This window comes from Channa argus, chromosome 19, assembly GCF_033026475.1.
Source record: "Channa argus isolate prfri chromosome 19, Channa argus male v1.0, whole genome shotgun sequence".
Classification (NCBI taxonomy): Eukaryota; Metazoa; Chordata; class Actinopteri; order Anabantiformes; family Channidae; genus Channa; species Channa argus.
In genome coordinates, this window is record NC_090215.1 from 4,564,118 (window position 1) to 4,587,129 (window position 23,012).

The window sequence follows — 23,012 nt, forward strand, 5'->3', positions numbered from 1 at the left end:
TCAAGCTAGAAAACTACTCACTCTTCTCTTTGTAAGAAACCTCTACTGCACATTTCTTAGTGTCATTACTGAGGCTGAATGGGGCAGAAATACACAGAAATAGTTGTAATCTTTGGGCTCTGCAGCAGAGGGATCAAACTTTTTTAAACTGGTCTTCAGTTCAGTTCTCTGAAAAGTTTAAGCAGCAACATCTCTGATGTCATTATGTTAAAGCAATAAAATATTCATAATAATAGTATAAAAGCTAAATCTGTTAGTTATTGTTAAACAAATTTTGCACCAGTGTCAGAAAGTATTTTTATGGTATAACTACAAAATAGCTAATGTTAGGATTTTTTAAACTACTGAATGGTAAAAGTATGCACATGTTTAACTTACCAAACTGAAAAATACAATGAATCATGTTGTGAATTAAGAATGAACTGTCTGTTGAAGACATAGAAAACAGCAGCAGACCAGCATCTCTGAAACTAATACACTATGCTAAGAAAAACTGCATATTTTCAGAAAATGTTCATGTTTCATTTTCACTCTTTCAATTACACCAGCTTTTTGTGTCCTTCTCGTTTACAGTGGCTTACTGGCACTTATTGGAACCAAACAGAGCCACCATTTTACCTTAAGATATCAATGTCTTTTGCACGGTAGTAGTGGTAGTTATGATTATTAAAACTGTTATGTAGCACATTTTGCTGTAAACCAGCTGATAGCAATGACTCTAAACTGACTATGAGTATAGCTGTTCAGATAAACATTATATTGTACATCATTGAATGAAAGAAACTGTATTACTAGTATATATACAGGGAGGGATTAACGAACAGGCCTTCGGGGCCCAGGTCCAGGGGCCCAAGAGCTCATGGAGCATTTTGGTCAGAGACTTTGTAGAAAGTGCTAATATTTCTTAACCCTCACAGAAATGGCCACATACAGATGAGAAATGACCAAAATTAACAACAAAACTACCAGAAATATTTGGAATATGACCAAAAGAGGCAGTAAAATTACCCCAAGAAAACAATGTTGACTGTTCTTTGAGATCTCTGAAGAGATTTTTAATGATCACTCCCCGTGGAGTCATCAGCTGCTCTGTCTGCCATGCAGACTACGATAACATTTTTGTCCAATTTTAATGAGCTTATTCATTCTCAATAAGGTTTTATATTTAAACAAAGACGCTGTGTGACAAAACTGTTAAAGGGTTTTCTGACACATGAGCACATGACTTTGTAATAGAAGTGGGAAAAGTACAATACCGGGTTTCCTTTAGAGCCTGGATCTCCTCTCTCCCCCTACAAATACAACACACAACATTGGAAAAAATATATATATAAAAACATGTATGCAGTCTACTATTTAGCAGTCAACATACTACAGCATGAACTGACAGCTAAACCCAAAAAGCATTTGTGATTTGCTGCGTTTGTGGCCAACTGTTGCTTTCATCATGTGAAAACAAAACCCTGTGGGTCAGGTATTTAGTTTTGTTCATATACTCTGTTATAATATTTGACTTCTTACAGACTTTCTCACCTTGTGGCCTTTGAACCCTGGGAGTCCCATTCCACCTGGCAGTCCTGGAAAGCCTGATTCTCCCGTTAAACCCTTTGAACATGAACAGTTACTGATCTTTGTGAATGAGTGCATGGCAACAAAAAAAGATTTATAGAAAGTGGTCTGTCGGAAGTTGTATTCCTGAGTTATTTCACACTGTTCTCCCCATCATTCTTCCCAACAAGGGAGCATCTTAAAGATAGAAGAAGTTTGCTAAAATGTTTAAAAGGTGGTCAAAAATAAAGAAGTTTAGCAGCTTTTAGGTGTTTGTGTGATAACTTCCCAGGCTGCTGCACTGAAAAAGAAAATGTTCTTAGCCACTAATCCAGGCTGAATAAATATGCATTATAAAGACAATTTGAGTGAAAACTTTTTAGGGTTGCCATGAAATCACCATTTCTTAAAAGCTAATGTATCATCTGCTTTGAAGGAGGCCACCTTCAAAATAACAAAGGTTACCTGTAATTAAGTGGCACCACATAGACAACTCAGTCGTTTTACCATCACAATAGAGAACAATTATGGGCATAATTGCTCAGAAACATGTCACTTAACAAACAAGTGTAAAACTGTAGCTGTTACTCATCAGTAAGATTCCGGCTGAAATAAGAAGTGGCTGACATGTTGAGAGGAACGAGAAACGGAATGAGTTGGTTTAGAAAAGAGAAAAGGCAAAAGCTGTCAACCAGATCACACCCTGATCCCTTCGGGGGAATTAGCTGTGCCCTCACTAATCCCACTGCCATGTTGAAGTCGCTCAAACTCATACTTTTATGTGCAGTGCATACTTGCTAGAAGTGAGGAATACAGGTGGTGTAGTGTCGCAATTCCGTACATTTATGGCAGTGTTGTTGATTTGATTATGGACAGAGTGTTAATGACCATTTTGAAAAAACCTGCTAACTTCTTTGACGGCTTTTGGTCAAAATCAGGTTTATTTCATCACAATTTAGAATGGAGGGTGTTGGACTTGGCTCAACAAAACCAAAAAGGCACAAGGTCATTTATGAACAAAACAACCTGAATGGATCTACAGTAGAATGCTAACAAAACGTGATGTAATTATATTTATAGTACAAAAACTACATAAATAAATAAAATTTAGAGCCTTTTAAAGCATGAACGTTTTTACTGTATTGGCAGGTTTAAATATTTATTCCAGTCTTAAATTATATTTTTTATGGTGTCATGGTTGGGTTTTTATGTGATAAAGCTACAGTAAGCAATTTAAGACAGTGCTAGAATAAAACACAAAATCAATCCACTCTGCCTCCCACAGCCTTCTCTCTCCCTGGGAACAAGTTAAATGGGTCAACTTTTCACATTATGAAAAGTGCACTGAGCTCCTTCCCTCCTGTCTCTCCGCCCGCTGCATATTTATGTCACCATTTCATGACATTATCTTTGTATCTATCTGTCTCCTGTACTGGAGCTTCTCCCTCTCTAAGTACCTTTCTGAAGGTGACCCCGGGTTTGGATCTCTCTGCTTCAAATGTGAAGTTACTGGCCTCATCAACCTGTCCAACTTTGTTTGGTCTTTCCTCTCTTCACTTTTAACTTAACCTACCAATCAAGGAACATGGCCACCCACCCTCAGCCAGGTTCCCACATCTTCCAGGGCTTGTTGGATTTTTCTCTACATATCTGTATAGTCTTGACATTATTATGTAAAGTGCCTTAAGATGACTATGTTGTTAATTGGCACAATATAAATAAAGTTGAACTAAATTGAATTGAAACTGAACAGCAATAGCCTTTGGACACTTTTAAGTGGAATAAAGAGACAAATGCAAAACTGAAAACACTCACGTATGGTGCACTGGTGAGGACAGAGATAAAGAATACAGTCTAATCTGCTTGATAACCAACAGCCCCACTCACCTTCTGGCCTGGTGGACCAATGAGCCCTGGATCTCCACACTGCCCCTGTAACACACACACATGCGCTCACATATGTAAGACTGAACCTGAACACAGGCCTTAGGGCTCAGTTTAATGACTGTAGAGACCAGCACATAGATGATTGAGGATATGTCATAGTGTAGCACTTGTGTAGATGCAGCAAAGCATGTACAAAGAAGCAGCATGACAGTGTGTCATTTTCCTCTCAGCCAGTCATTTTACTGGTCTCTTCCCTGGTGCTATTAACAGCAACACATAAGAAAAGTGGCTCAATAACTCCAGAGGACAAAATAGTAAGAATTACAAAGACAAGACTGCACTATATATGTGAAGAAAATGAAAATTCTGTGATGTTTTTAGAGCATAATCCACATTTTTATTTTGTAACTCATGACAAAATAGTGAAAATGTGCTTTTGTCAGTGGTTGAATCAATTGTAAAATTGGGAGTAAAATCCCACAGTGTTAAAAAGAAAAAGTCTGACGTTGTAGGTTTGTGAGGTATTATCAGCAAACTTACAGAAGCTGACGTAGTAGCCTGATGCTTGTTTTACATGTGTTAATCAAAGTAACCACAAACTGTCAGTGTGTGTAACAAAGCTGTGGGTTTTAGATGCTGCAATTTATTTGGAGATTTCATCAGGAGTAAAAGCATCTGTGAGCTTATACTAACTGGCTGAATCACCAAATTTTAAAGCACCATTCTGCACAAAACAGCACAAAGTCAAAGAGCCCATTTTCACCTTCATATGCGTGAAACTATGGTCTCCACTCCTGCCTCTGCTTCCATCTTTGTGCTTCGCATGCTGTGCTGAGTATACAAATTCCCAAAGCACAGGAAATGTGCAATTTCAAGGTCAGGGAAATATGAACATGTCCTCACGTCCCCTGCGCCGTAGTCTGAGCTATAGCTGAGCCCCTTAAGGGACACTTCACTGATTTTACACATAAAGGTCAGCTTAATGTGATTTTTGCAGCTATTTTTGTTATTAAATGGAGAACAGCACAGTCTCAGTTGCTTTGATTATGATCCGTGTCGCTCCTAATTTTGAGAAAAGTGCAAAAATATTCTATGGATTAGCCCTTCTTGCTCCCAACTTCAGTAAATACTATAAAATGTTGATCTGTGTAGATGTCTAAAAAGAATAAAACGTAATCTTTTCCTCTGAAGGAGAGAAATACATTCATTCGTACACCAACGTATACTGTAAATAGGAACTGTCCTTTGCAGGATAGAATTTATAATATGTGCAGAAACACCTACAATTTGACTATAAACAAGTTGACTCGGATTCAGCAAAATGCAGTTTTCTCCACGGTAACATCAAGTGAACAGAGAGGGAGGGTACAACATTAGAACATACTGAGGGTACCCAAGTGGTTTTGGAGCAGAAGGCCATTAGCATAATAACTAATTATAACGTTCAACGCACAGACCTTGGGACCATCTCGTCCGATCTCTCCGGGCGGACCCTGGGGGCCCTGGATTCCCTGGACAGAGGAAGATATTGGAAGAGAGAAGGGAATGAGAGAGGAGGGGAATGAGAGGGAGAGAGAAAGAATGAGATGAAAGAGACAGACACAGTGCTTTGGGCTGAATGTGACAGAGTGCGTGACGGCTTACTCGGGAGGCACTGAGGGGGAAATGAGATGGCTCAGGTCCACACACACACACACTCATTAACACACACACACACAGACACACACTTGTCTTTCTTTAGTTGTGTGTCAATGAGCAGTGACATCCATTCTCTGGACTTTTACTCTCACTTTAACCATCAGACTAAGATGCCTAATCTCAACCCTTAACCTGAGTGATTTGAGTCTAACCTGAACCCTGAAACCATGATTAAAATTTGAAAACCTCTTTGAAGTCCTGAAGATTAATCAAAACGTCCACAAGATGACTGAATCAAAAATGTGTCCTCCCCATCAGGGAAAGATGAGTGCACTCTCACACACAAACTCATGCACAACCACATTTGCACACTTGCAAATGCACACTGCACTGGCATATGCAACAAAGCATCCTGCTGTACACAATAAAGAGACCAGCCTGAAGCAGTATGCTAGCTGTTCCACAGGACTCTACCTTCAAAACAAGTAATAATACCAAAGTCTGACAAATAGATTTAGTCGTTTAAAAGAAATATGCACAGAGGATCATTGTCCGCATGTTTAGTTGGCACAGCTTCCTGACACAACCCTCCCCAATTTTTACTGGGCTTGAACCGGCACTGCACAGCCGGGAATGTAATAATTTGTTCTATAAATGTATATGCAATTATTGAAACAATAAATTGACTGGTTTAATTTAGATGAAGTGCATTAAAAGAGCTGCACAGTCACATGTGAGATAATACATGTTGAACATGTTTTTTTTCTCTAAATTTTATACTGAATTTGATTGACTGTTGTAGAAACACAGTAAACCTAAAGGTGAAAAAGTGACCAATTGTTACCTTTTTTAGATATTTAGTCTAAAATAACAAATGAGAATCAAAACAATTACATTTTACTTACCTATCTATTTTGCACATATTGTGTATCTATTCCTTCCTTTTTTATGTGTAAATCTATAAACATCCACCATCTGATTAACAGGTTTTTGCAATGCAAATGTGTCCATATTGTGCATATAATAAAACTATGGTATGACTATGACTCATAGAATAGTTTGTGACACAAAGTCCCTTGTGAACTCTCTGAACCTATTCTTTGCTCTGTCTAGTTGTACTGTTCCTTTTTGACCACTAGAGGGAAACAAAGCTAATGCTAAAGTGTCCACACATTACTGTTAAGGACTGTTTATTCACAGTGCTCTGCTGTAAATGGCCGTGTGTAATCTTGTGTACCAGAGGGAGGTGCCCTTACTGTGTGTACAGCCATAACCCCACACACACTAATCTGACGTGGTTCTAAATTAACAGCAACTCACTGCCTTAATGGCATTGCTAAATAAATCAAATGGACTCATATGGCGCCTGGGCCAAATTAATGATCCCATTATGAGCCCACTGCAGAGACGGTAATGTGAGCAGCTTTATGTGAGGAGATTGCTCAACGACAAATGTGAAAACGGGTGGACCCTGTTGCCCACTCGTTATAGTACACAGGTAGATACTGAGAATATGTAATCACAATATAAAGTTGTGAATCTGTAGACAGGGACTAGAACTGGGATCAGTAACTGAAAGATGAATATATCTTGTGGGTCTAGTGTGGAGACTCTTGTCCTTCCTCTAAATTAAGTTTTTTGTTTGGTTTGGTTTGAGTTTGCTGGACAGGATATTCTGTTTCCTGTTTTTTTTCAAAATATTTGATGCCAAATTCCCTATGCACTGCAGCTCCTGTCACTTGCTGGGAGACATGTACTATCTCTGTGTTGCCAGCCACTTCTCACCACCTGCCAGCAAAGAGCTTCACAGTGAGGTGACTTCCAACGGCCTGCAATTATGGCCGTCTTCGCACTGCAACCCCAAATCTCTGCCAAAACTCTTGGAGGTTCGTGTCTTTTTAGTTTTCACGTTGTGTTTTCATATACTTGTACATGAAAGATGTAGCCATATAAAAATGCAGCCATATAATAAGTTAAGTGTGAGGGTTGTAAGAGAAATTCAAATCCTGCTTCATTTAACATGTTTGCAAATCTGTTTCCTGAAACAAACGAGCCACCAAATCTTAAGATTGAACAAGGGGGTGGATACCAAAAGCAAGCCCAACAGGACCTGATGGGGAAAAAAGAGTCTGGGCAGAAAGGTAAGGCTGGATAAGTTAATCATATTAACTGCACTTGTAAATATTTGGAACTATAAACAGATTACATCCATGCTGCTTCTTTAGCCTAATGTGCATTTAAAAATTGAAATGATGATTATGCAAGAGGGCTAGAAGGGTACTGCACAAACTCTACTGCAGGGTTTGGGCAGGCTTTGGCCACCACACTCAGGTCAGGTTTGGACAGAAATATGTGGCTCAATTCATAATCTAGATTAAATTCTAAGTCTCTGCAGTGGTCCCTTATAGGACAGAAGAAACAGCTGGTGCACATGTATAACTCAAATATGTATGAAAAAGATCTCCACATAGATTTGTCCAGGCACAGTATGTGCATCCATGATTGACATGTACAGACAAGCTACAGTTCCCTTCATGCAGGGTTTACAGGGTTTTGTGAGGATCTATCCTCTGTTGTGTAAACTTTTCAGTAACATGCTTGCGTTGTTATGCAAAATGGCTTCAAATCTGTTTACACCTTGAGCACATTGAAAAAAGGCAGCATAGCCAGCAAGTGTTGATGAGTTAATGTTACCTTTATTCCAGGTGGTCCTTGTGGCCCAGGAGACCCTCTCTCTCCCTAAATAAAAAACAAAAACAGAGGAACACAGAGAAAAAAATAATCACTGGAGATACTTTTTTTAGATTTGACTGCAGATGAGTGCATGAAGTTTTTGATCCAGATTCATTCAGTTTTTTAATCTTAATCTTGTCGATTCTGTAAAATGTAACATTGTATAGAATGGTCTATTATGCAACATTTGCCAATTTGATAAGATTTATGGCTCTGTGTTGTGTCAACGTAGAAGGTAGTGTCACACACAGGTGAACTAATATTTCCCTAAAGTGCACTGAGGCTGCTTTACTAATTGTATTGGATTGGAATCTAAATGACCAACCCGTCAGACTGTGGCCTTGCAGACTCTTGGTAAACGTACTGTACAGTGACATCTTTATCATATTCACAAGGCTACGAGAGAGAACGGCTACTTAAGCCACAGACAAATTGGCTTCGCCATAGTTTACTGTGGAAACATTCAAGGCTACCTCAAACTATAGTAACACAAATCATGTACACGAAAATTACTGCTCCACTTGCTTTGCTAGCTCTCCTTATCATTCAGGTGCTTGAAAGAGCAAGGCTGTAAAATCAGTGACTACAATTAGTTTTGTGAATCTCAAATCTGTGTAGTTGTAGAAGCCTCACAGGTATTTCAATATTTCAACTACTATGTACTTTATTATCGAGATGATGACGGCCAGAGTTATCTGGGCTACAAAAGACACTCTTTCTTTTGAAGACAATGATGTGCTAAATTTGTACAGAGAAGACAAATGGATTGGGTGAGGGGTGAAAGAGGCCACCGATTTTCATGAGGAAAATTTTCCCGCAACAGGTCTTAGACACAATCTGTCTCCCATTTCACATGCTACCTTTTCATGCATCCCCAGGAAGATTAACACCACTTCACACATCCACCAGGGGCAAACCACATGTAATTACCCGTTTTGGGTTTAGACTGGATGTTGGCATGGTGAAATTTTAACAACTCTCTGCCTACTCACACCCTTTGTGTTGCCCACCTCCATAAGCCCATTTAGGTCATATCAGAAACAAAATCATTCCGGAGAAAAAACCAGGCTCCCTAACAATTATTTCCCAAAGTAGAAAAGTACAGTTGACATGACTCGACTTGCAGAACCTGGATGACTGAAAATCTTCAGCATTAAAAACATCAGATTACTTAAATACTCAAGCTAGTACAGTTTGTAAGCCACATTTTGCAAGTTAAGAAAGAAAACATGTATGCTGCAGTAAAACTACTCCAAGGAATGCAAGTGAGTCAAATATGTTAGTGAAGTACGTACAACAGAGTAAATGTTGCCTATTACAGTATCATGGACTGTTTGTATCTGTATAGTTTCCTATGGGAAGAAGAGGGAGCTGTTCAGAGCTGTTTTCTCATCAGGACATGGGTTTAGAGGAAGTTCAGGCAATGAGATACAGTGGGAGAACACAGCAACTCTGATAAAAACAACTGATCAGAAGTATTTTATTGACTACAGACATGACCATGTTCCAAGTTCGTCTTGCTGCCTATTAGCACTGCAAAGCTTCATTTAAAACATATGCACAAACACTTACACTAATGTAATAAGTCATAACTTTATTACCCAGGCATCTAGGGCATATAATACTGTCCCTGAGGATATGCTGTTTCACAAAGGTGATTTTCTTTGCTTTGTTGAAATCTTTCTCCTTCAAAGCCATCGATACTCATCAGCCATCCGAATCTCTGATTGGTTACAGCTGCTCTAATTCTAAATGTTTAGTTACCAATGCTCAAAATGTAACATTAGACAGGTCCCTGATATCTCAGATGCTCGGGTATGGACGACCACAGAGAAAGATTTTGGATCAGTCTCACTCCATGATAGTTCTTTCCAGCAGTTGGTGAACATAGAGATTAAGAAACATGAACATTTATTTGTTTCACTTCGAAACAATACTGATTTTCATGTCTTGTATTTAACAGTAATTAATGTATGTGGACAAAGTGAATCTTAAGTGTTTTTCAGTCTCGTTACACTAACCTGGCTGGATATAAGACATGTTAACATCTCCAAGAAACAAAAAGGTGTGAAGCTGATGTTGCAATACCATCATAGGTAAAAACTGTAAATTCCCCAACTTTCAAAGAGGTGACTTTTTGCACGCTGGCCTAAACTCAAGATCAAGGGATTTGGTTTATTAATGAAACATGATTAGCTTGTGAGTAGAACACATTAGTTTTTCTGATTTTTGATCAGTCATGAATTGCATGAGAAAGGTCTTAAGACATGTTATGTAAACCTGAATAGGGGTTTCAAACATTAGAATGTGGCCTGTCATGTCATGCTTTATCTTTCAGATGTGAACATGATTTTTCAGTGGTTAAAGGCTTTGGAAAGGGCAGCATTGATGCTCCGCCAGTCACGCAAACACAAATGGATCATAGTGAAGGATCAAAGTGCTTTGGATTGAGGCTTTGTAAATCTGCACTGATGATTCTACTACAGATAAGTTTGCTGTGTGTGTATGTGAGATAAAGTCAACTAAGAGTAATCCTTGGGCTTTAAATAAGTCTGGTGGATCCGGATATCAGCAGGTGTCTGACATGGTGGCTTTGCTTTGGAAACAACATCAAGGCTGTTTAGCATCAAAAAGACATCCTGTGTGCTCTCTGTCTTCCTCTCCTAATCTTCCTATCTGTAAAAGATTTACTCAGTGTCCCATTTTGATGTCAGATCAGCCTCATAGTTTTTCACTTAATTAAAATTGGCACTTTAAATGGCAGAGGAAGGAAATGTGAAATGATCGAAATATGAGATTTTTTTTTTTCCCTGGTAAAAACATGAGCACTGATCAGGGTGATAACAAATATTTTACTGTGAAAAATTCCAAAACACATTAGATTGAAGCAGGCCGTACATCATAACATTCGACTTACTCATCCATCTCTCAGCAGCATACCCGCAATGCTGTGAATGGATGATTATTAATGGTCTGTCTTCAGCAGATTTTCAATAGTGACAAACCATTATACTTTCAAGCTGAGGTGAGCAGAAGGGATGAATGTGGATGTGAGAGGCAATAACACAGAGTTTCTTAAGTAAATTGAATATTATGGACTGAAAAATAACTGTAAAATAGGTTGGGAGAAATTAAGCAGAAAATAACTTTTATACTAGAAGCTGTTAATTCCAAAAAATACACAATCATACAATCTGCTTTTGCAGAACTAATGATATTTTGAAGCTCACATGTTAACCACAATTATGCTGAAGACTGAGATTCCACTTTTGCCAGTGTCTATGCGAGAAAAGACTTCATCATAATGCTTTAATCTTTGTTTTAAAGTGCTGAGCAAAAACGTAGTGTTTTTCTGAATATTTCTGATTTACTGAGCAATTTTCATTTTCTAAAGTAATAAACATTAGAACCCAATTTAAGAGACAAACGGGTCACTCACATTACAGCTGAAGTGTTTCAAATCTGATCTTTTGCCCTCAAGTCAATCGGGTCAGATTTTTTTTCATGGAGGTTGGATTGGATTTATTTATTGAATTATTTATTTATCAGATTTGGGCCACTTTCATATGTGATCTTAGATTTGATTCATATCAGATTTCTGGCACTGCATCTGCTGTCAGAATGGTCATTTCAGAGTTCGAGTGGGTTTTGTTTTAGCTTCTCAGCTCTGTGTGCATATGCACATTGCCTGGCATCACCGGTGTAAGTATCTTGAAGTCCAGTAAAACACAGAACACAGAAAATAAAAACAATAAGAACACAGAAGGCCATCCTACAGTGACATCTGTAAATAAAGAAGTCAAAAAGTTTTAGATGTGTTGGATATTTACAGTATGAAGAAGCTTTTCTTCAAACGAAACTGAAAGAAACATTTAACTAAGCAGTTTGTGATGAAGCTCCACACGATTGGACTGTCGCACATATGACTGTTGTTTTTTTGGGTTTCTTTGCAATTTGCTGCACTTGTGAATAAAGCAAATAGTAACATGAGACTCAAAATCAATCTACTCTTCCCTGCCATGAAGATGAGATTGACTCATTCTCAAAACCTTTAGGAAACATCTCTGCATTGCTCCCAGTGCTGTTCAATGAATATGGATCACAGGAGACTTCAACAGCAAGTTTTGGAAGATATTTCTGAGGAGCAAATATTCATTGAAACTTCCACACTGTATCTTACTGATAGCCTGGTTATATTATATACCATATATCTAAACAATGTTCGCTGTTTGTGTGTGACTTTGTGCAATAATTAAAAACCCTAAAATGAACATGGTGACAGTTATATGCAGTCTCAGTTACAAGGCAAGAACTAGAACAGGAACAATGTAGTGCAGAACAACTAAAACAATGAAGTGTAGTAAAACTATTACTACAACAATAAAATCTGCAACCACATTATTTGTTACCCAGCGTTCCAGTAAACATCAGGTTGATTAAAGAGAGAGAGTTTTGTTTAGGGATCCAAGGGAAAACCACTCTGCATGCAATGTTATTTCTTACTGTGTGCTGATGAAGGCACATATGCATTACACACAATAATGTCTATCTCTACAGAGTACGTGTGCTTTGTGTTACATACTGCTCATCATACAATGTGGATGTGTGGTTGTGTGTGACAGTGATTAATTTACCAGTCTGGTTCTTGCAGACATTTCACAATTGTAATAATTAAGGGTAAATAAACATTTGCTTTGTATTAAAAGCATTCTAACCTCAAAAGTCTCCTCTTACTATTGCACTTCCATGGAGTTAAAAGAAATATTTAACCCTAAACCATTTGCAGATTAAACATTTCCAGGTAATATCTCCTGTTTTCGCCTGAGCTTGGCAGTGCACCCTCAATTTCTGTAACCAGGATCCCTTGATAAAATAAATTGTTACTTATATTTGTTAGCATAAAATAAAGTTAAAGCTATTGGCCGTTCAAAAATCCAGTTCTTTTAAGTCCTGATTTATTTTGACTTTAAGCTTTATTACAAATGCAGGAAAACAAATTCCATAGTATTTACTATTACAATATTTAACACTTTAATAAGATTTTTTTTAAAGTCATAGTATTTAGATATTTTTATTGATCAATTTCATAATTTAAAATGATGAGTTTAGTTGGCCAAATATCCATATATCATTTAGTTTAGTTAGCACAACAATATAAGTTGGTAAATACACAGTTCGCCTATTTGTATTAAGTTTTTAGCACTGAACTGAAGTTCAAATTCCCCAGAAAGAATTTTTCTCTCATGACTTGATGGGAGCACTTCAATAAGTCATTTTTAGTTGTTTTTATTAATGATGCCAAACAAAGACAAATGACCAAATTAGGTTTATTAATTCTGTTAATCAGTATAGTTGCACACTTTAATTTATGGGTGTGTGGCAGTGTGTTTGTGATGTGATTGTCAGGATCTCACTGCACTTCCTGTTTTTGGACTTTTATTTTGTGGCCCCTTCTCCTTACTTCCTGTCCCAGTTCTTTTGCCCAGCTTTACCCTCGTTGTCCCTCATTGTTTGCACCTGTTCCCTCCTCTACTTAAGTTCAGTCTTCCCCTCACTCCCCTGCCAGATCCTTGTCGTTGTTAATGTGGTTCATCGTGGTTACTGTCTTCCTCATCGTTATTGTCCTCACCAACCCCTCAGTAGATTCTGGACTTTTGGTAAAGCCTAAAACTTATGTTTCTTGAACTCTTGGGAAATCTGGACTTATCCTTTGTTCAGTAGTTTGTGTCCATTTATGTTCCTGTTAGTCCCCTTAGCCTTCCCCTTGTGTTTACCCGCTTTAGTAGTTTAACGTTTATCTGTGCCTTATTTATTTAGTAGCCTCTGTTTGTTCTTTCATTTAAGTTAACTCCTTTCGTGTGCTGGTCCTGTTCTGAATCCAGTTTCTAGTATCCTCCTGTTAGGAGCGACCTCTGTTCACCATTTACATCTCCGTCAATAAAAGCAATCCCTTGCACTGTCTCCTCTCTTGGGTCCATCCCTTAACCAAAGCCTCTTACAGTGATTGTCAGAATAGACAGTAGGTGTATGGTAAAGGGACTGCAATAGGTTGAGGATAGAAGGGGGAAATAAGCGAAAAGAAGGGAAGAGAAAATAAAAAGCAAAATAAATAAAAAACGAGGCAGAATAATCAATATCAACTCACCGGGGCACCCTGTTCTCCAGTAGCACCATCAATCCCAGCATCTCCCTTCTCTCCCTAAGGAAACAACAAATAGACAGCAGAATAACGTTGCTAATAACTGTCAAAGTATAGCATGTATAAATGAAAGAACACACAGAAAATGTATGATTTGCAAAATATGTGAGTTGCTTTCTGAATCCATGTAATTTTCATGAAACAGTCTGGAGTAAATGAATCAATTCGATTTTAAAATTATAATCACAACTATATTTCAATTTGCCAAACATTGAAATACCTGAAGGACATATCTTATTGATTTCAGTAAGTAAACAAAGTTATGAATCTATTAATTTAGCATAAATATAAAAAACTTTTCTAAACACTCTCTTAAATATATTTTCCTAGACATACTAATAGTTCAACAGAAGGCCTTGTTTATCTGTCCTTCAAAATAACCCAACAACTAAAGGACAGATTGACACTTATACAGTTATTCATGGCCCACGAAAAATGAAGCCTTTGATCTGGTCCCCTGACTTCTCATCTAGCACCACAATGAGGTTAACATCTGTGGCTTTGAGTGAAACATCCCAACAACCAAGAATAAATAAACTCTCATCAAATGTGATTAATTGTTCCCTCAGGATGAATTTGAATAACTTTAGTGAATCATTAGCATCCTCAGATCAATTTTTTTAATTTGTCCACTACTTTGGTTTATGACAAGAGTCATAAAAACATTCCTGACATTTCTATAAGCTTTAGCTGCACCTTTGTCTTTACTGCTGATTAGCAATTGTCAGCATGCTAACATGTTAACGAGCAATGATAACCATGAGCAACAAGGTACCTGCTTCAGCATGTTAATCCTGTCAGCGTGTGCATACTCAGCATTAGTTAGCATTAAGTCAAGCATGGTGGGAGAAACTTGTTAAACGCAACATACAGTACTGTGAGCCCTGCATAAAAATAATTGATTGAATAAAATGATGGATAGATCTCAGATAGTTTTTCTCTTAGCAGGCTATGAGACTATAAGCTGGTGCCTCCAAACCATTTTGAGCCCTTTACCAACTAAACTGCTGTGGTTAAACATTTTCTTATAAAACCACACCTTGACCCAGAGATTCCTAATAACTATCACCTAATCTTTAAATCTAAAATGTAAGTATTAATGTATTGTGTAACTTAGAACTGTGGGAAAAAGCAGTGGTTTATATTCATGTAAACTGTTGTATAAAAATACTATTTTTGCTTGACACTTTTGAAAACTTGTTGAATTTGCAGTTCAGGTTTAGCATGTTTTGGTAGTGGTACAGTACTGACACATGGACACAGCTTGTGGTCAAAGCCGCTGCCTCGAGCCAGCAACTTGTTAAAAGAAAAACCAACAGAAACAAATAAAGACGTTTTGAGCCACACCACAACATGAAAATAAAGTTTTAACCACCCACAAGACACCACTATACTACTTAACTATGTTTGTTGAATATGTTACAATGCATGTGGAATGTAAACCAGTGTGTTCCACTTTAATACACAGTACTGGCAATGGATATTTGCAACAAGCTGTAAAACATATTCTGGTACTGCAGACCATTCATTTGAGAAATTACACTGAATTCTGTGCTGTGCTCTGAACGTGCTGTGCTTTCTCTTCAAATGTATATTAAAAGAATGTCCACATTATAGACATCAAACTTTTTACTGTACCGTCTCAAAAGTAGAAAAACATGGTTTCCCTATCTTATTGTATCAAGCATGGAAAGATTTAAGTGTACCAGTCTATCTCAGGGTCCACACAGAGACCCATACACAGACAGAGAACCCCTCACATTTATATCTATTCAGAGTCACCAATTAAACTAACATAGGTATTTTTTAAATATCAAAAAAGTTGAGATCATGTCAAGTTTGTCATGTCATGTCTGTGTTACATCACCTTTTCTTTTAATTAGGCTTCTGAATTGTTAGTAAATCTGCGTTTCTGCACAAAGAAGCAGTGGACTCTGTTAGGGGACAACGGTTTTCCAAGGTTCTCCTTAGCCCATGTGGCCGTATTGCTCACAGTGGCATCACCTTCATGCACTGCTATGACAGGGCTCATGCTTTATGCACTAAGATTTCCCTGTAAGTATGAACACCTGTCTGCCTTTCTCATGGTCCTAAATTTCAATTGAAAATTTGCAAACAAACAAATTCTGTGAAGTAATTCAAGTTTTGGTCTTCCATACTTGGTTTTCACATGTCCATTCAAGGTTTTGGCCACACTATTTAAAATGAATGGGGGGATAAAACATTAGAACCACCTCATAATGTGATGCACAAGACTTCACCAGTAACTATGACCTCAATAATAAACATATAGCCGATTTATTTACCTTTCTGACTATTTCAACTTTAAAACGAAGAAATTCTACCTTGTACTTGATTGCATTAGATTGAATAGGTGTGCCTAATAAAGTGGCCAGTGAGTGTACTGTAAATTGTAGTGCAGAGCTCAGCACTATTGGCAGCAGCTGAATTAGGTCTCTACTGCGTCTGTCTCCTTTTGAAGTGTCTTGCCACACTCAACCCCTTAGAGCAGCAGACCTCATAATTATACTGCAAGACGCCTACCACAGCCCAATAAATGACAAGATGACATAAATCTCTGCATGTCTAAAACAAGAGAAAATAGACAAGTGCTCTGACACCGTCCTTTCATGTAAGCAGACCAATCTGCTATTACCACATACAGCTAAAAACGGAAGGGACTGTGACTGTCTGACGTCTTTATGCTGAACTACACTTCCATCAATTCAAGCTGAAGAGCTGTAAGAAAAGTCAATAAAAGATAAAGTCAGCTAGCAGAGAAATACAAAAACACACAATGGTAGAGTCAGTGTCTGACCAGATCCTTTTATAACAGTGGAGCAAACTAAACAGCACGTTGCTTATTCTGGACTGAGAATGAGTTGCTTCCCGAAGTGAAGGAGTTTCAGTGTGTCTATGAAGTACAGTATGACAGCGTTAGACGGGCAGATGTTGGCATCATTAGCAGGTGTTCAGGAAATGTACCTGATTGTTGTGTTGAACAGTAATAAAGAGACTGAAGCTGAAACTCTGGGTTTATATCAGTCTGTGTTCCAACCCTCAGCAAAGACCATACGTTCTGAAAAGTAACTAAAAGGATTAAGGAGTGAAAAACTACATTATAGTCATACTGAGTTTGCTTTTCAGAGTGGCTATGGAAGAGAAGCCCAACTCATTCACATCTGAGCCCATGCTCAGATGTGAATGAGTTGGTTTGGGCATCATAAAATGATCCCTCCTGGTTCCCCTTTAGTGGATTTTTAGGCACATCCATGCGGGAAGAAATACCAAACAAGATCCAGAGCAGGCTGGAGGCTTTACACGTCTATATGACCTGGGAATACCTCAGGATACCTCAGAATACCTCAGGATAAACAGATTTGATGTCATTTTAAGCCCTGAGGTCATGCAGTCAGTAGGGAGTAACTGTGGTGCCTGGCTACCATTATCTCCTGAGGTTATCACGATTCCCTGATGCCACTGGGTCTGAGTCAATCTGGACAGAAATGTACCTTGTATTTATTGTCAGGAAATCACGAGTATACTGTGAACTATCCATCCATCCATTATCTTTACCTATTGATCCTGTTCAGGGTTGCAGGAGGCTGAAGCCCATCTCAGGGCCCTGGTATACTATCTTATAGCTATTTTGATTCTTTAACGTAATGTATTGTTGTGGAGATAATTCATGGACTAGCAAAGTGGGAAGGTTTTTGGGAGCTATTTAAGGTTGTGGTTCATTCACTTTCTAATTTATAGACATTGTCATGGATCTGACTATCATCACCACCTTATTGCCCATTCTTACACCCTGTACCCCCCATACTTGCACACTTCCTCGGTTGATGGTTAAACAAGAATTCAATAAAAATAATTCAATCAAAAAATCAATAAAACACATTTTCAAATCTCTACTTACTGGTAACATTAATATGATTACTGATTTTAGGGAGGCATTGTGGCTATTATATGTAGTATCTTTATCTCTGTGTGACATTTAAAAGAATCACACAGCTACATCTGGAACTCCATAACACTGGGTGTAGAAAACTCAGTTCCTGATATTAAGAGACAACCACAACTTTCATGAAGATGATCATTTTAAACTTGCTTTACTTGAGTGGGAGACATAAAGTCAACTTCAAAAAGTTGAAAGTTGATGTATTGTGCTGAAAGACAGCACTGTGTACTTGAGAGTGTGTGTACATGTGATTAAAGGCCATGGTGACAGCCTGAAGCCCTGTGCAGTACATCTAAGTTTAGACCTCATTAACATTAAATGGACAGGTCATGGATGGGTGAACAGAAACTCTTTATAGTTGATGGGTTTCCTCAAGCATTGACCACACTGTGACACACTGAAGCTAATTTGTTTCTGTACAAATTAAATCTTTTTTTTTTACTTATTTTACTATGTTTACTTCATGACAGATGGCAGACACATGACAGACAGACATCCAGTATGAATACAATATCTTCAATTTAAATTCTACTTAGCAAAAAATGTCTGACTAGACCAAACTTCTCAGGGAAATCAACAATTTAACATGTGTAAGTTGTACAATCTTCCATGATAAAGAGGATGTTGTTTCGAAGAATTAGACTTACCACCATGTGGTAACTGTAGGATTTCACCTCCTTCTCAGGTCATTAACAAACTCCAGTTTCCCAGAAACAATTCTGAGAACATGACCTTTTGTGTGCTCTGTAGTGCAGTTTAAGCTGTGGTACTTGCTCGAAGACATATAGGCTTCAAAGTCAAAAGAATCTTACGCTACTGAAAAACTTACAAGATACTTCTGACCGGGGAACTTAGAATATCTAATGGGAAGTCTTCACAGTTAAATTGCTTTGTCTGATAAAGGTATGTGTGTTGAGTTATTCACACGGGTTAATCAGCCTCAAGTACTTAAGATTTACTGCACTGTAGTTTGAGAATTAAGCAGCTTTGCTCAGTTTACTTCTTGTACTTGAGCTGAATCAAAACCTTGTTAGATCTGTGATGTTTCAGCTCTTCTTTGGTATGTTTAAACTCAGACTGCTCCAGAGTAAATGTCCTGTTCAGACTTCATCAAATATTAGCAAAAAATAACACGTGTAAAAAAAAAATACTTCTATTAAGTGCAGTCAAAATATCTTTGCAGTACAGGTTTGCTGTGGTTATTTACAACTGGACAATTTGGTCAAAGCAGAGGAAAATTTGATTTGTGGCAAACATTGCATCTGACACTATGGGAGAGTCATGAGAGTCACAACAGAAAAAGCATAAGCAGGAGAGAGTTGTGTGAAAATGAATCCCATATTAAGTAAGATCACATCAGGCGACAACAAGTGTCAAAAATTTAATTTTTGGCATTTTTTGTTCAGTTTGAAGACAATATTAGCAAAACTCTGCCCTTCTGACCCCAAGTCAACAAGCACTTAATCCTAACAACACATACTGTCCCACTTCTCTACAGACTGTTTCCCATTAATCATTTGGTCGCTCAGTGTTCCCTGACATTGTTACAGAGAGAAATTCTTTCTGGTTGTTGGTTTTGCAGCTTCTGTGAAGCAATTTAAGTCTAGTCAGGACCAGTTTGGTACAGAAATCTGTCAAAAGTTAGCCATCTGGTAGTTTGCCAGTCTTCTACACATTTTTATTTAGCCACATACTGAATTGTAGAATAAAGGACAATTAATGCTGTTTGCATCTGTGTGGCTACTTAGGTATTTGTGAAGTAAATTCTGCTTAGGTGCATGTTAACCACATTGACCTGGATCCAGTACATTTTACACTCACTCATGAACAAGTTCCAAAGACACTTAACCTCTCAATTCAAAAACAAATCATTGCTAACCTGAACGGAGGAGTCAACATTTTCTAATGAACAACTATGACAATAAAGTTGGTGACACTGACTTATCCAAGCCACTACACACTCTGTTGTGAACCCCCCAGTGCATGAAACAAGCAGAACCACATCATTAGCAAAAAGCAGAGTAATATTTCAAACCAAGAGTTTCTACACATGTCACTTTGAGCAACAAATTCATTAAATGGCATTAAGTATTATAAGGACAAGTATTAAGTAAGGACACTGTGAACACACAAAAGCATTAGCTAACCACACATGCTGCTACTACACAGCCAGTATTATGTATCAGTAAAAACATGTCAATAGACATGTATTTGTGCATCATTTGGTTAGACGACACACGACACAATAAAGAGTAGTGGTGTGAATGTGGAATCTTCAACACTTGTCTGTAGCAATATTTACCATAGTGTAAAATCACTACAACTTACACTATATTGAAATAGTTTAATGAGTTTATGAAATAAGAGCTAAACTGAAACTAATAAAACCACTGATTCAATCAACTAAATCTTAATGGAAATCCAAATTCAATTCCAAAATACTATCAAAAACAAAAATTATTACAACATAAAAAACTACAATACCCTCACCACATACCGAACACTCCCCCAACCAGCTGTGTCTTTGGTTATAAACAGCCTAGACATGTAATAAATTATTAAAATGGATACATTATGAAATTATAGGTCCATGTGTATGGCTGTCCCCTAAAATCATTTATAGAAAGCGGGGGGGAAGCTTGAGTAAATGACTGCGTTCATGGGAATTTGTTACCTCCTTAAAGTTATTAAATTACTACTGTGGCAGACTTTCAGCTAATTTTCAAAAGCATTTATGTACCTTCAGTAATAACTGCATACTAATGCATAATGTTTTCCAGGCCTTAGCCAAACAATAAATTCATATACACACAATATCATGGCCAATCTGAGCAGTCTTCTCCTCACAGCCCCATATATAGCAAAATGAATTCAACTGTGAGCAGAGGTGGTAGAAGTACACAAACTCAGTGCTCAATTAAAAGTGTATAAGTATTGGCCTAAAAATGTACAAAGTCCAAAAGTAAAAGTACTACACATGTTCAGTAATTAATAAAATATAAGGGTCAGTTTGTTAATCAACGAAATAAACCGGGTTCTAATTTGTCCTAAAATGCATTTAAAGCAAGTAAATGTGCTTATTATTTTGTGGTAATTACATAAGAAAATTGCTCCATATTTATCTTAATTCATTATTTGTGTTGTTTTTGGACAGACCCAGACTATTCATTTTTCCAGTCTTTACCCTCAAAAGAAAGGATGATGAATGCAATTCATAGAAGGCTTGGTCTGAGTGGGAAACCTCATTAGGACACACTCTGGTACAGTTGGTTACCAGTTGGTTGATGATTTGTCAATCATTTGAAAAGTTGGTTGCTCACTGTCTTTCCGAGGCACATTTACCACACATGGTACCAACTGTGCGCTGTTTCAGCTCCCTGTGGTCTCCCACCCTCCAGTTGGTGCAAAACACTTCCAGATTCTTGGGGAAAGTAGTTTATTATGATAACAGAGAGTTCGAAATTACTAAGTAATGTGGCTGCGAGTCAAACTGGTTCACTCAGAGGAGTTCAGAGGGAACTCAAAATAGCATCACACACTTGTAGTGAGTGGGTGTGCTCATGCCTGCAGATGTGCTCTTTCATTTAGCTACATGTTCTTTTTAAGTTACCACAGGGGGACGTCCCAAATAGTTTACGTGTAAGGGCTTTACCCTTGCAATGCAATTAATCCTAAATTGACAGAGGTGGAGTGTTTTCAGAAATACAGTGTGATTCAACACTGATGGTTGTCACTGAAGTTGTCTGATACGCTTCCACATGCTTTCATCCCTAACATAGGAAAAGGCTGATTGTTTTGCTTTCACACAGGAAGCTATTCAGTTTCCCTTTATGGTCTGGTGTTAAAGTATTTTAACTCAACATCATACATAGCAGTAAACAAATTTTAGCAATGTACCTTGTACAATGACGATATGTTCTAAGACAGAAAGTTATTTCCAGTATGTGTCTTAATGGTATGTACAGGTAATGGTAAAATGCAGGTGGCAGTACATTCAAATTCATTCATCACAGTGTATGGCAAAGACATGTCCACACTCATTCAAACTATTTTAACCTGAAAAACAACTGCGAATATATCTGAGAAAATATACAGAGTGGAAGAAAAGTGGCACTCGTGGTGAGTTTTGAGTTAGCTTCATCACAGCATGAAGACAAACACGCACACACACGCATACACACGATCAATAAGCACAACTTCCTCAACACGTTCCTCTAACTTTGTGGCACCAGTTTGGAAAAGGCCTTTTCCCTGTTTGCTGTGCACAAATTTAGCTTGGTGAAAACATTCCTTTACACAAAAACTTGTCTGAGTAGCGTCTTTTTTCTTGGCGTGAACTGAAACACCAACAGCACATTAAGTTTTACTTAATGTATCATGACTACTGCCCTGGTAACTGAATGGGAGCGAATCCCTGCAGGCAAACTCAGAATTTTGGTAATTCGGGGTTATGTACGTAAATGGTAAATGATCTGCGTGTAAAGGGCTTTTATGCAAAGTTCTTTACAACGTTGCTTCACATTCGCCCATTCACAACACACACAAACACACACACGTACAGTATGTATGAATGAGTTTCCCAACTAATTTCCTAGTATCGAAAAAGCATACTGACCTTTGGTCCTGGGAATCCGACCAGTCCGCTGGTGCCTGGTAGTCCTGGCTCCCCCTAGTTGAACAAAAAACACACACTATTACAGTATCTGTCTCACGTAAGACACTGTACTGCTAAGACTGCTGTGACAGGAGAAGTCTAAAACACATGCAGACACACTCACAGCCTAGCTAGAGCACCAGAATGAGACTTTTACTGTGCATCTAACTATTCTTACAATCTCTGAGAACGTGAGTCAGTTAACCAGGTTTAATACCTGTTAGACACATGACATTTAAATAGAACTAGATCTTACCACTGATCCAGCCTCCCCTGGTGGTCCTGCTTTGCCCTTCTCTCCAGGAAGACCCTACATAAAAATGTAAAAATGAATTGCTGTATTCTTGAATCCACATTACCACCAAGAATGTTTTTATGTTGATGGTAAAATT

The 23,012-nt window shown here is 37.9% G+C and overlaps 1 protein-coding gene across 1 annotated transcript in view; it reads right to left on the reverse strand.

The window, feature by feature from the left end:
* The window catches only part of si:dkey-225n22.4 (collagen alpha-1(XXI) chain), a 55,496-nt gene that overhangs the window by 14,530 nt on the left and 17,954 nt on the right, over positions 1-23,012 (reverse strand). The window contains exons 17-24 of the mRNA XM_067486817.1: positions 22,877-22,930; positions 22,582-22,635; positions 13,952-14,005; positions 7,768-7,812; positions 4,893-4,946; positions 3,436-3,480; positions 1,534-1,605; positions 1,257-1,292 (exon numbers count right to left, since the gene is read on the reverse strand). Coding sequence (XP_067342918.1) covers positions 1,257-1,292; positions 1,534-1,605; positions 3,436-3,480; positions 4,893-4,946; positions 7,768-7,812; positions 13,952-14,005; positions 22,582-22,635; positions 22,877-22,930 — 414 coding nt within the window. The remainder of the gene's footprint in view (positions 1-1,256; positions 1,293-1,533; positions 1,606-3,435; positions 3,481-4,892; positions 4,947-7,767; positions 7,813-13,951; positions 14,006-22,581; positions 22,636-22,876; positions 22,931-23,012) is intronic.